This window comes from Neoarius graeffei, chromosome 9, assembly GCF_027579695.1.
Source record: "Neoarius graeffei isolate fNeoGra1 chromosome 9, fNeoGra1.pri, whole genome shotgun sequence".
NCBI classification, from domain to species: Eukaryota; Metazoa; Chordata; class Actinopteri; order Siluriformes; family Ariidae; genus Neoarius; species Neoarius graeffei.
This window is the reverse complement of record NC_083577.1, coordinates 84129647-84141884: the sequence shown is the minus strand read 5'-3', so window position 1 is coordinate 84141884 and position 12238 is coordinate 84129647. Positions and strand designations below refer to the sequence as shown.

General features: G+C 43.2%; 1 protein-coding gene across 1 annotated transcript in view; it reads right to left on the bottom strand.

Moving 5' to 3' along the window:
- pdxka (pyridoxal (pyridoxine, vitamin B6) kinase a) overlaps window positions 1-12238 on the bottom strand; it is a 65990-nt gene that overhangs the window by 24339 nt on the left and 29413 nt on the right. Inside the window, exon 6 of the mRNA XM_060928886.1 lies at window positions 1578-1663. Coding sequence (XP_060784869.1) covers window positions 1578-1663 — 86 coding nt within the window. The remainder of the gene's footprint in view (window positions 1-1577; window positions 1664-12238) is intronic.

The following is a 12238-nucleotide window of genomic DNA, read 5'->3' as shown; positions in this document are numbered from 1 at the left end:
GTTGGGCGGTTTCAAGTGCATTTTGGTGGGTTTTGAACATATTTTGGGCTGGAAAACTTCAGCAGTATCTGGCAACACATACTGCTGACGTTTTCCAGCCCAAAATATGTTCAAAACCCACCAAAATGCACTTGAAACCGCCCAATTGGGTGGGAAACCTCCCAATCTGGCAACACTGCCAGTATTCCAATCTGGCAACACTGTGTAGGCACTGCTGATGGTAGTAACACACGTTTGTGCTGAACTGCACACCCAAGAGATTCTTTTAAGCTGGGAAGAGTGTCAAAACAATCCAAATTGAAGTGTTCAGAGCACAGGATGGATGTTGGTGAGGGCTCCCACTTGTCACAAGTGCGCCTGACTTGCTTCACCCACTTTGCATGCAGCTCGGGATCTCTGGGAAACTTGAATAAACTTACCCCATCCTTGTGGGTTTTGGAGCAAAAGCCGGCAACAGAACGCGAAGGCATAATAACTATATATAATAATGTATAATAATGTATAATAAAAAATACTAATAATGATAAACTGAACACCTCTCGCATCAACAACAAACTGGTAAGTTAGGAGGAAGGTTCTTTCACTGACGTCATGTAACTCCTCCTCCTCCTTCGTCTCCTGGGTGCTGCAGCCCCGTCAAATTTGCCCAAATAGCCGCGTTTATCATCATAACTTGTAAAATAGGCGCCTTCGTGAATTAATATATGGATCATCGGGAATTACTTTTTATGTTATAAAACATCGCCAAAGATGTCAAAAACGTGTCATCAGCACTTTAAACCCCAATATGGCACGTACTAGCAAAGCTGTGCACTTCTTTCTCATTTTCCAAGATACTTTAACATTAGCTGGCTGTCTCATTTTGAAAGGCATGATTAAAAACGATCAATAGACAGGATTGCCAGCAATGGTCATAATTCAAATAGAGCAGGTGATAAGATTAATCTCTGGGGTGCACCTGTTACTCTGTTTTTCATAGCACACAAAATGTTCCAACTAGCACACAGAACTCTCATTGTGCATTCTTCTACACCAAATTTCTTACTTGGCAGTGCTCTTAACTTCAGTCTCCATTTCTATGCACATCATTATTTGCTGCCATGTCTTAACCAATTGTAGAAGAATATATGCATTTCTTTATTTTAATTGATCAATTATGTTTGACTCACCACACAGCTCATCTAACAGCAGGGTTATTCAATCTTATCCACAAAAGAATTCATGTAGCTGCGTTTAGTTCAGATAGGCTTTCATTCCACCAAAACAGCAGTCACACTGAAGTGTACTTGTTGAATTAATTTTTTGTCTTGAAAGATATAAATGACTGGATGAAAATCTGCTGCCAAAGCGGCTTTTTGCAGAGAAGATTGAAGACTCCTGCAGTAAAGTGTAAGTACTCACCATGACAGACTGCTTATCTATGTACAGTGTAAGCATATAAAAAGTCTAATTTGACCATAAACATAAAAAAACAACAACAAGTGATTCAACCAGGCGACTTTCTGCCAACTGTAAATTGCACACTGTAGCCTTGAAATAAAAGCTCCCGAGTCAGAAAATCAGAAACGTGCACTCACTCTGCCTCAAACTGGTTGGGCGTAATGATGTCGGACACTGGCACCACTTTATCCCTGTACACAGGCAGCAGGGCTTCTGGAACATACTACAAACAGGACAGGAAACAAGATGAATGGATGCACAGCAGGATGATACCTCCAGATTTTTTGGGGGGGGCAACTAGTGTTGTAGTCAAGACCACTTAAACCGAGACCAAGTCATGACCAAGACTTTGAGAGGTTGAGACTAAGTCAAGACTGAGACAGAGTCAAGACCTGAACCAGATCAGGGTATGTGAAGGGAGGCAAAGAGGGCTGACAGCTGTTAACAGTAACAAAAATTTAAAATTAGCAATGAGTCATGTTATTTGCATGGGTGCAAGTTTTCCGGCATGTGCCGGAAGCTCCGGTTTTTTCGGTTCTGAAAAAGTAATTTTTCCAAATCGTGTAAATCCGTTAAGATTTTCAGGGATAGGGTGGCCCTCTCACTCTCATAGGGCCAATAATTTTCCGCGATCACAGAAAATGGACGGAAATTACGGAATTTTTATAGTGAAACATTGCTCGTGTGTCAAAGTGTAACTGCCGCAGAAGGCTTCTGCGTAACTGCCGCTAACGCCCAAGCAGACATGCCTTTCCGGTCAAGGCAGCTTTGTCGGGGATTGTGATTGGCTTGTGGCACACTTAGCCAGCCAATGAGCTGCTTGTTTACAGATTTGCTCCCTGCGTCGCAACCAGAATGGCGACCGCGAAAAAGAAATGAATGCTCTGGTGGCCAAGGACGCCATATGGTTGCCAGTGGCGAGTGTGGACATTGAGCACTCCTTTTCCATGTATAAACATCTTCCAAATGACAGAAGATTCAGTCTCACGGAGACCAACACTAAACAACTTATGATGCTCTATCATAATGGCGATATCGAGCAGCGTTTCTAGGTACTCTGAGAGCGCTCAATGATTGATCTGCAAGGAATATTCAGGACTGTCATCACAATCAAAGTTAAACTATTCTAGTCTGTTTGAGAGTGTCCTGTGTTTTGTTAGGAAACATTTTTTCATGAGTTTGTGGTGTACTAAAAAAGATGGATATAGAGTAATATTTTTAAACAAACAGTCAGTTATGAGTACTGTCATTACAGGCTCAGTAAGTATTACTGAATATTAATTTATCCCTATTAATTTATCAGTACTCTCAATATTATATTGAGATATTATATATGCTATTATATTGCATATATTATACAGGGGTGCTTGAAAGTTTGTGAACCCTTTAGAATTTTCTATATTTCTGCATAAATATGACCTAAAACATCATCGGATTTTCACACAAGTCCTAAAAGTAGAGAAAGAGAACCCAGTTAAACAAATGAGACAAAAATATTATACTTGGTCATTTATTTATTGAAGAAAATGATCCAATATTACATATCTGTGAGTGGCAAAAGTATGTGAACCTTTGCTTTCAGTATCTGGTGTGACCCCCTTGTACAGCGATAACTGCAACTAAACGTTTCCGGTAACTGTTGATCAGTCCTGTACACCGGCTTGGAGGAATTTTAGCCCGTTCCTCCATACAGAACAGCTTCAACTCTGGGATGTTGGTGGGTTTCCTCACATGAACTACTCACTTCAGGTCCTTCCACAACATTTCGATTGGATTAAGGTCAGGACTTTGAGTTGGCCATTCCAAAACATTAACTTTATTCTTCTTTAACCATTCTTTGGTAGAACGACTTGTGTGCTTAGGGCCGTTGTCTTGCTGCATGACCCACCTTCTCTTGAGATTCAGTTCATGGACAGATGTCCTGACATTTTCCTTTAGAATTTGCTGGTATAATTCAGAATTCATTGTTCCATCAATGATGGCAAGCCATCCTGGCCCAGATGCAGCAAAACAGGCCCAAACCATGATACTACCACCACCATGTTTCACAGATGGGATGAGGTTCTTATGCTGGAATGCAGTGTTTTCCTTTCTCCAAACATAACGCTTCTCATTTAAACCAAAAAGTTCGATTTTGGTCTCATCCGTCCGCAAAACATTTGTCCAATAGCCTTCTGGCTTGTCCACATGATCTTTAGCAGACTGTAGACAAGCAGCAATGTTCTTTTTGGAGAGCAGTGGCTTTCTCCTTGCAGCCTTGCCATGCACACCATTGTTGTTCAGTGTTTTCCTGATGGTGGACTCATGAACATTAACATTAGCCAATGTGAGAGAGGCCTTCAGTTGCTTAGAAGTTACCCTGGGGTCCTTTGTGACCTCGCCGACTATTACACGCCTTGCTCTTGGAGTGATCTTTGTTGGTCACCCACTCCTGGGGAGGGTAACAATGGTCTTGAGTTTCCTCCATTTGTACACAGTCTGTCTGTCTGTCGATTGGTGGAGTCCAAGCTCTTTAGAGATGGTTTTGTAACGTTTCCCAGCCTGATGAGCATCAGTAACACTTTTTCTGAGGTCCTCAGAAATCTCCTTTGTTCGTGCCATGATACACTTCCACAAACATGTGTTGTGAAGATCAGACTTTGATAGATCCTTGTTCTTTAAATAAAACAGGATGCTCACTCACACCTGATTGTCATCCCATTGATTGAAAACACCTGACTCTAATTTCACCTTCAAATTAACTGCTCATCCTAGAGGTTCACATACTTTTGCCACTCACAGATATGTAATATTGGATCATTTTCCTCAATAAATAAATGACCAAGTATAATATTTTTGTCTCATTTGTTTAACTGGGTTCTCTTTATCTACCTTTAGGACTTGTGTGAAAATCCGATGATGTTTTAGGTCATATTTATGCAGAAATATAGAAAATTCTAAAGGGTTCACAAACTTTCAAGCACCACTGTATATGAGATGGGTTTTTAGTTAGCGGTGATCCTAGTTTCTTGATTTATCTGTTATCAGTATATCAAGTAAAATATTTTGAGTTGTCTCAATCTGTGATCCCACTTTAATTTTTTTTATTAATGCAATTTATCAGCTTACTGTCAGTGTAATTGTTTTATTATATGTTTTTTTTTCATGAATGACTTCATCATGCAAAGGACCATTTGTGTCTAGAGATGCAATACTTTGAAACCAAGTAAAATTATGCCAGCCAGAATTACTAAATTGGAGCCAAACAGAAAAATTTTGAACTGAAATTGTGAAAGGGAATTGAAATGGAATTTTTCATTGTCCGAAACGGAAAAAGCCAGATTTTGAAACGGAAAATCATTGGCTCTACTCTCAGCGTATTATCGGGTTACCGCGGTACAGTCTCTGCACGAGACAAATCTTTTCATCTCGTCTTTGCCACAAACCTCATTCAATTTATACGCCGCTCACCGACGAGCGGTCCTGACTAGCCTGTTGTTTCACGGTGTTATACATGTGTGATATGTTTCACGCACGTAGCACGTTGTTCGACCAAATCAACAGCTATTCCAGTGTATATATTGTAAAAAAGGTATCACAGCAAAAGCATATTAAAAATGGTTGTGTCAACATTTAATTAGTAGTTGCTAGATGTTTTGAAATATCAAGCCTTGTACTTGAAATATTGGTTATTTCAGATGAATTGATGAAATGTATTAAACACTTGATGTGAATATGCAAATCATATAACTATTAATATTATAAATGTTTGCATGACATTGCATGAGAGACAACCATTTTAACTTGTAATTTAAAATTTTTTTGAGCCCTAAGGGGGGCTCACCTCCCTTTGTAAACCCCCCCGCATAGCTGCGCCATGCACGTCTGACCTGGTCAGACTTTTCAGGTTTTTGAAAATTTTATACTTGCACCCATGTATGTGTTGCATTTGAAGCAGGAAATTTTACATTCAGTCACAGTAATGATGTTAACTAATACATCAGACAATACACAGACAATTTAGTGAAGTCCAAAACTGATCAATCTTGAAATAAAATCCAGAGTCCTCCATGTCTGAGACAGAGTTAAAACAGAGTAAAAATACAGTTGATTCCGAGACCTTCAAAACATGGTCTAGAAATCAGTCTTGAGACCAAGACCAATCTCAAGTACCTACAACACTAGAGGCAACACTGCACAGGTCAGTGTTTTTCTCCTTTGCTTCTACTAAAATCATCTCACTTTTTTCTCACATTCCTTTCTTAACTTCTCTTTATGAGAATACAAGAGAAAGAAAGAAGGACAGAGGGATTTGCCATGCGAGATGCCTTCGCTCATTGAAGTGTCACTTTAAAGTGACGTCACCTTTTGGTAACTCACTGCCCAACTGGATCACCTGTCACCAGGCATAACAGATCTATCTGCATATACAGAACATAGTGTAATTAGACAGTAATGAACACCAATTAGAACATCACTGCATGTGCATAGGCTTAAATGGTGATGTTTTAGTCTGTACTTGATTCTATATGGTGTCCTATTCAGGGTGGATTCCTGAATTGTGGATTCCTGTGATAAGCTCCAGACCGACCACTATTTTGACAAGAATAAAGTGTTTACTGAAGATAAATGAATGAATGAAATTGTGGGGGCATGGTCAAGTGCCAGTTTGTGAATGGAGAAAGCCTGGGGAAGGTGAGTGGCAAGACGGTCACATCTGTGTCTAACTGATACGTGTACGTGTGTGTGTGTCTTTCAATGACAGCTGACAAAGGGGAGGAGAGCAGAGAGGAGGCAGGTGAGCCTAGCTTCAACCAGAGTTTTTTTTTTTTGTGTGTGTGTGTGTGTGTGTGTGTGTGTGTGTGTGCGTGCGCACACGCATGCATGTGAGAAACACTGAAAAGTGATAAAATGGCATTAAAAGTTCTGTTCAAGCCCAAACCCACCTGTCTCAATGCTTCAGCATCCACCCCAAATCAGGGAAACGTTACACTGGTGCTGAAACCCAGGATGCTGAAGTGAACCACCACCATGGAGTCCTTGCTGTTCACAGAGCTCATCCATGCCTTCGCCACTGCCCAGCAGAACCAGCACCAGGTGCTGGGCACCATGTGCAGCGAGCAGGAGCAGCGCTTCAAGGCCTTGCTGCAGGCCCAGCAGGAGGGCTGCCAGGTGCTCCTGCATCTCATCTCACCAACAGCTGCCCCAGCCACAGAGTCAGTGGGCTTCCCTTGCTTCACCCTGACTAAGATAGGGCTGCATGACAACCCAGAGGCCTTCCTCGCACTCTTTGAGCAAGTTGCAGAGGCATAGGGATGGCTGGATGAGCAGCAAGCGTCTCGTTTACTGCTGCTCCTAACTGGCGAAGCCTAGCTTGTAGCCCAGCAGCTGCCCACAGACAACAGGCTGGAGTACGTAGACCTGAAGTGCACTATCCTGCAAGGCATCGGTCATACCCCCAAGCAGCATCATCAGCACTTCTGCACGCTGACCCTAGAGGAAGTCAGCTGGCCATTCACATATGGCCAGCAGCTCCAGGATGCCTGCTGCTGGTGGTTGGGGACAGAAGATGAACTGGAGCAGTTCATTACTCGGTTGCTGAGAGGAACAGCAGAGTGGGTCCAGTGCCACCACCCGGCATCGCTGGATCAAGCTGGCTGAGGACCATCTGGCAACAGTTCCAGCAGCTTGTTGACATTCTGCCTCTTCTTTCACACTCTTTCTCCCTCATCCCTCACATTCCTCCTGTCCCCTCCCTGCACCATGGAAGCAGAGTCCAACTCCCCTGCAGCCGGTCCCCCTCCCTCCCCTTTATGCTTCTGTGCCTTCCCCCAAGGTGAGTGATCCCTGAGCCACCAGTGTAACCACCCCCGATTGAGCTAGAACATACCGCATTCCAGCAAGTATCCAAAGGGGTACATATCACACATCAGTGGATTCAGGTTGTAACCAGACCTCTAGCCACCAAGGTCTGTTTCAAAGTGAGTAATTGGGTACAACACGTTTGGTAAAGGTATGGTGCGCGCGCACAGGAGCATTCATGAATACCCGCGGGTGTCAGTCAAAATTCAATTTCAGGGAATAATTTATAGTGTTGAGGTGACTGTTAGCTCATGCCTCATCCACCCACTAATTCTGGGGACAAACTGTCCAGGGTTTAAAAACTTAATGGAGCAAGTATTGGTGGGTGGGTCCTGCTGTAGTGCATCATGGGGGATCCTAGAGTGAAATTGTCTGGGGAAGTTGTCCCAGAGCCGTCTACATCAGCCCCATGTCATCGCAACACAGAGAGCAGTGAGTGCACCATCCCTCCCCTTTCTTTTGGGAATTCCCTAGCAGATTTCCCTCTGGAGCAGGTGCAAAACAAGATTCTGTGACACGCTTTTGACCAAGTGAGAGTAGGCGATGGTCATTATCTCCAGCCAAATGTTGCACTCTCCCACCCATACTTTTCTACAATTAAGGACAGGTTGTATCAAATGATGCAGGACACTCAGACCGGAGAGCAGGTAATGCAGTTATTAGTACCAAAAAGCCACAGGGAACTCATATTCCATACGGCTCATGGCAGGATACCTAGGCCAAGATAAAACGCTAACCTGTCTCATGTTACAATTCTGCTGGCCAAGGATTTATGGGGCTGTCCGTAGGTGGTGGGCAGCATGTCACAAATGCCAATGGCCACCCCAAAAGCGCAATCATGCCCTTGTCCCCTAATTGAGACCCCCTTCGAAAGAATTAGGATGGATCTTATTGGGCTATTAGATTGGACCGCATGAGGACATTGCTTTATTTTTGTCCTGGTGGACTATGCAAGGTGATACCTGGAAGCAGTACCACTGTGTAACAATTTCCACATGCAACAGCACAGAGGCACTGTTTAAAATTATCTCCCAGGTCGAGATTCCAAAAGAAATCCTGACTGATCAGGGCATTACGTTTATGTCACACACCTTTTGTGAACTCTATGAGTTACTGTGGTTTAAATCAATCCACACAAGCATTCATCACCCACACACAGACGGTTTGAACAAGCAATTTATCCAAACTGTTCAAAACTTAATATGCAAGTTTGTATGCGCAGAACTGATAAATGGCTCCAGACCGTTATTCACAGGACGAGAGGTCCCACAAGCCTCTACAGGGTCTCAAATGGGAAAATTGGGAGGAGGGACCTTCTACTAGTAAAAGCAAAATTCAGTACATTCTTGACCTGCGTGCAAAACTCCACACACTCAGTCACCTAACCAGTAGGTGCAAGAATGTCAATCCCAGCTGTACAACAAGGGTGCGTGCCTTTGGGAATTCAGACCAGGGGATAAAGTTCTCATGTTATTACTCATGTTGAGTTCTTACTTGCTCTCCAAATGGAAAGGGCCCTTTGAGGTCACACAGTGAGTTGGGGATGTCAAGTATGAGGTGAAGCAAATGGATAAACGTAGGGCACTGTGGATATACCACCTCAATCTGCTTAAACTATGGAACAAGGGGGTCCCTTTAGTACTGGCAATGGCAGTTCCATTGAGGGAGGAGCTGGGGCCAGAGGTAAAAACGAAAGCAAACATGCACTCCACCCCAGTCCCCTGTGGAGACCACATCTTGCTGTACTAACTGACATAGATTGCCAGGTTGCAAGCAGAGTTCCGACATGTTTGGGCGGCACGGTTGTGTAGTGGTTAGCATGGTCGCCTCACAGCAAGAAGGTTCTGGGTTCGAACCCAACGGCCGGCAAGGGCCTTTCTGTGTGGAGTTTGCCTGTTCTCCCCGTGTCTGCATGGGTTTCCTCCGGGCGCTCCAGTTTCCCCCACAGTCCAAAGACATGCGGTTAGGTTAATATGGGACGGCCTTGGGCTGGGGTGCCCTTGAGCGAGGCACCTAACTCCCGAATGCTCCCCAGGCGCTGTTAGCATGGCTGCCCACTGCTCTGGGTATGTGTGCTCACTGCTTCAGATGGGTTAAATGCAAAGAGGAAATTTCACAAGTGTGTGATGAATAAAACTGTGCTTCCTTTCTTTTTTCACCTCTGCCCAGTAGAGCACACCTCATAGAACACCATATCGAGAAGCCCCCAAGGGTGGTGGTGCGTAGCCGCCCATATTGCTTACCCGAACACAAACTGTAGTTCGGGATGAACTTGATGCCATTCTCGAAATGCAGATAACTGAGAAGTTGCACAGCAATTGGAGCAGCCTGGTAGTCTTTGTCCCCAAGACCGATGGGTCAGGTCAACGTGGTGTCTAAATTTGATGCGTAGCTGATGCCTCGGGTTGACAAGTTGTTTGATCGGTTGGGCTCAGCTCATTTTTATTTGACACTACTGTAGATCCAACAAAGGGATACTGGCAGATCCCCTTGACTCCCCTATCCCGAGAAAAAGACGGGCTTTTCCACTCATTTGGTTTACACCAGTTCATCACGCTTCTGTTCGGTTTATTCAGGGACCCAGCGATGTTCCAGCAGCTCATGGACAAAATCCTCCACCTGCATGCTGTGGCCTACAGTGGTGCTTGAAAGTTTATGAACCCTTTAGAATTTTCTATATTTCTGCTTAAATATGACCTAAAATATCATCAGATTTTCACACAAGTCCTAAAAGTAAATTAAGAGAACCCAGTTAAACAAGTGAGACAAAAATATTATACTTGGTCATTTATTTATTGAGGAAAACGATCCAATATTACATATCTGTGAGTGGCAAAAGTATGTGAACCTCTAGGATTAGTAGTTAATTTGAAGGTGAAATTAGAGTCAGGTGTTTTCAATCAATGGGATGACAAATCAGGTGTGAGTGGGCACCCTGTTTTATTTAAAGAACAGGGATCTATCAAAGTCTGATCTTCACAACACATGTTTGTGGAAGTGTATCATGGCACAAACAAAGGAGATTTCTGAGGACCTCAGAAAAAGCGTTGTTGATGCTCATCAGGCTGGAAAAGGTTACAAAACCATCTCTAAAGGGTTTGGACTCCACCAATCCACAGTCAGAAAGACTGTGTACAAATGGAGGAAATTCAAGACTGTTGTTACCCTCCCTAGGAGTGGTCGACCAACAAAGATCACTCCAAGAGCAAGGCGTGTAACAGTCGGCGAGGTCATGAAGGACCCCAGGGTAACTTCTAAGCAACTGAAGGCCTCTCTCACATTAACCAATGTTCATGAGTCCACCACCAGGAGAACACTGAACAACAATGGTGTGCATGGCAGGGTAGAAAGGAGAAAGCCACTGCTCTCCAAAAAGAACATTGTTGCTCGTCTGCAGTTTGCTAAAGATCATGTGGACAAGCCAGAAGGCTATTGGAAAAATGTTGTGTATGGATGAGACCAAAATAGAACTTTTTGGTTTAAATGAGAAGCATTATGTTTGGAGAAAGGAAAACACTGCATTCCAGCACAAGAACCTCATCCCATCTGTGAAACATGGTGGTGGTAGTATCATGGTTTGGGCCTGTTTTGCTGCATCTGGGCCAGGACGGCTTGCCATCATTGACGGAACAATGAATTCTGAATTATACCAGTGAATTCTAAAGGAAAATGTCTGGACATCTGTCCATGAATTGAATCTCAAGAGAAGGTGGGTCATGCAGCAAAACAACGACCCTAAGCACACAAGTCCTTCTACCAAAGAATGATTAAAGAAGAATAAAAGTTAATGTTCTGGAATGGCCAAGTCAAAGTTCTGACCTTAATCCAATCAAAATATTGTGGAAGGACCCGAAGTGAGCAGTTCATGTGAGGAAACCCACAAACATCCCAGAGTTGAAGCTTTCTGTATGGAGGAACGGACTAAAATTCCTCCAAGCCGGTGTGCAGGACTGATCAACAGTTACCGAACACATTTAGTTGCAGTTATTGCTGCACAAGGGGGTCACGCCAGATACTGAAAGCAAAGGTTCACATACTTTTGCCACTCACAGATATGCAATATTGGATCATTTTCCTCAACAAATAAATGACCAAGTATAATATTTTGGTCTCATTTGTTTAACTGGGTTCTCTTTATCTACTTTTAGGACTTGTGTGAAAATCTGATGATGTTTTAGGTCATATTTATGCAGAAATATAGAAAATTCTAAAGGGTTCACAAACTTTCAAACACCACCGTGTATACATGTCTCATCCATACGTTATGGATCAAGTGTTGACAAGTTATTCCTGAAACATGGACTGAAAATCCAATTCTTTGGTGCATTTTGGTCTGTCACTTCTGATCATATCACAAACTCCATTAAGTGTCAATAATTTATGCGCTTCCCAAAATAATTGACTGGGGGATTATGTCTCTTGCTCCGCTTGACAACATGTTTTGTTGACCAAGAATGAAATCTAATCCTAAAAAATTAATCTAAATTATAAAAAAATCCATTTGATATCACATAACTGATTTTGTATGTATTTGACCAAAAAAGAGACACATTTCTATTAGATAGCAGAGTCAAAGTGCCTTCCGTGCCAGGACCTGGTCTTCCCAGGCAGTCTCCTGTCCCAGTACTAACCAGGCCCTTAAGGCATACTGGGCGGCACCGATCTCCACTTCTATAGCCCTTGGCCTCTTGCCTATTATACAGCTAGGGTTACAGTGGGTGGCTAGTCCTCTGGTAACCACAAAAGTTTGACTCCCCGCTAGCATCTGTATTGCACCGTGCCTTGCCAGACAGTAGTAGGGAGCATTTTTATGATGGTCTTTGGTATGACCTGACTACAAGTAGAACTCGTGATCTCCCGATCGAGAGGTGGACACACTAAGCACTAGGCCAGCTCGCAGTGAGATGGCATAGTGGCTAGATACAATCGATTAAGTTTGATTAGAATCTCAGCAACT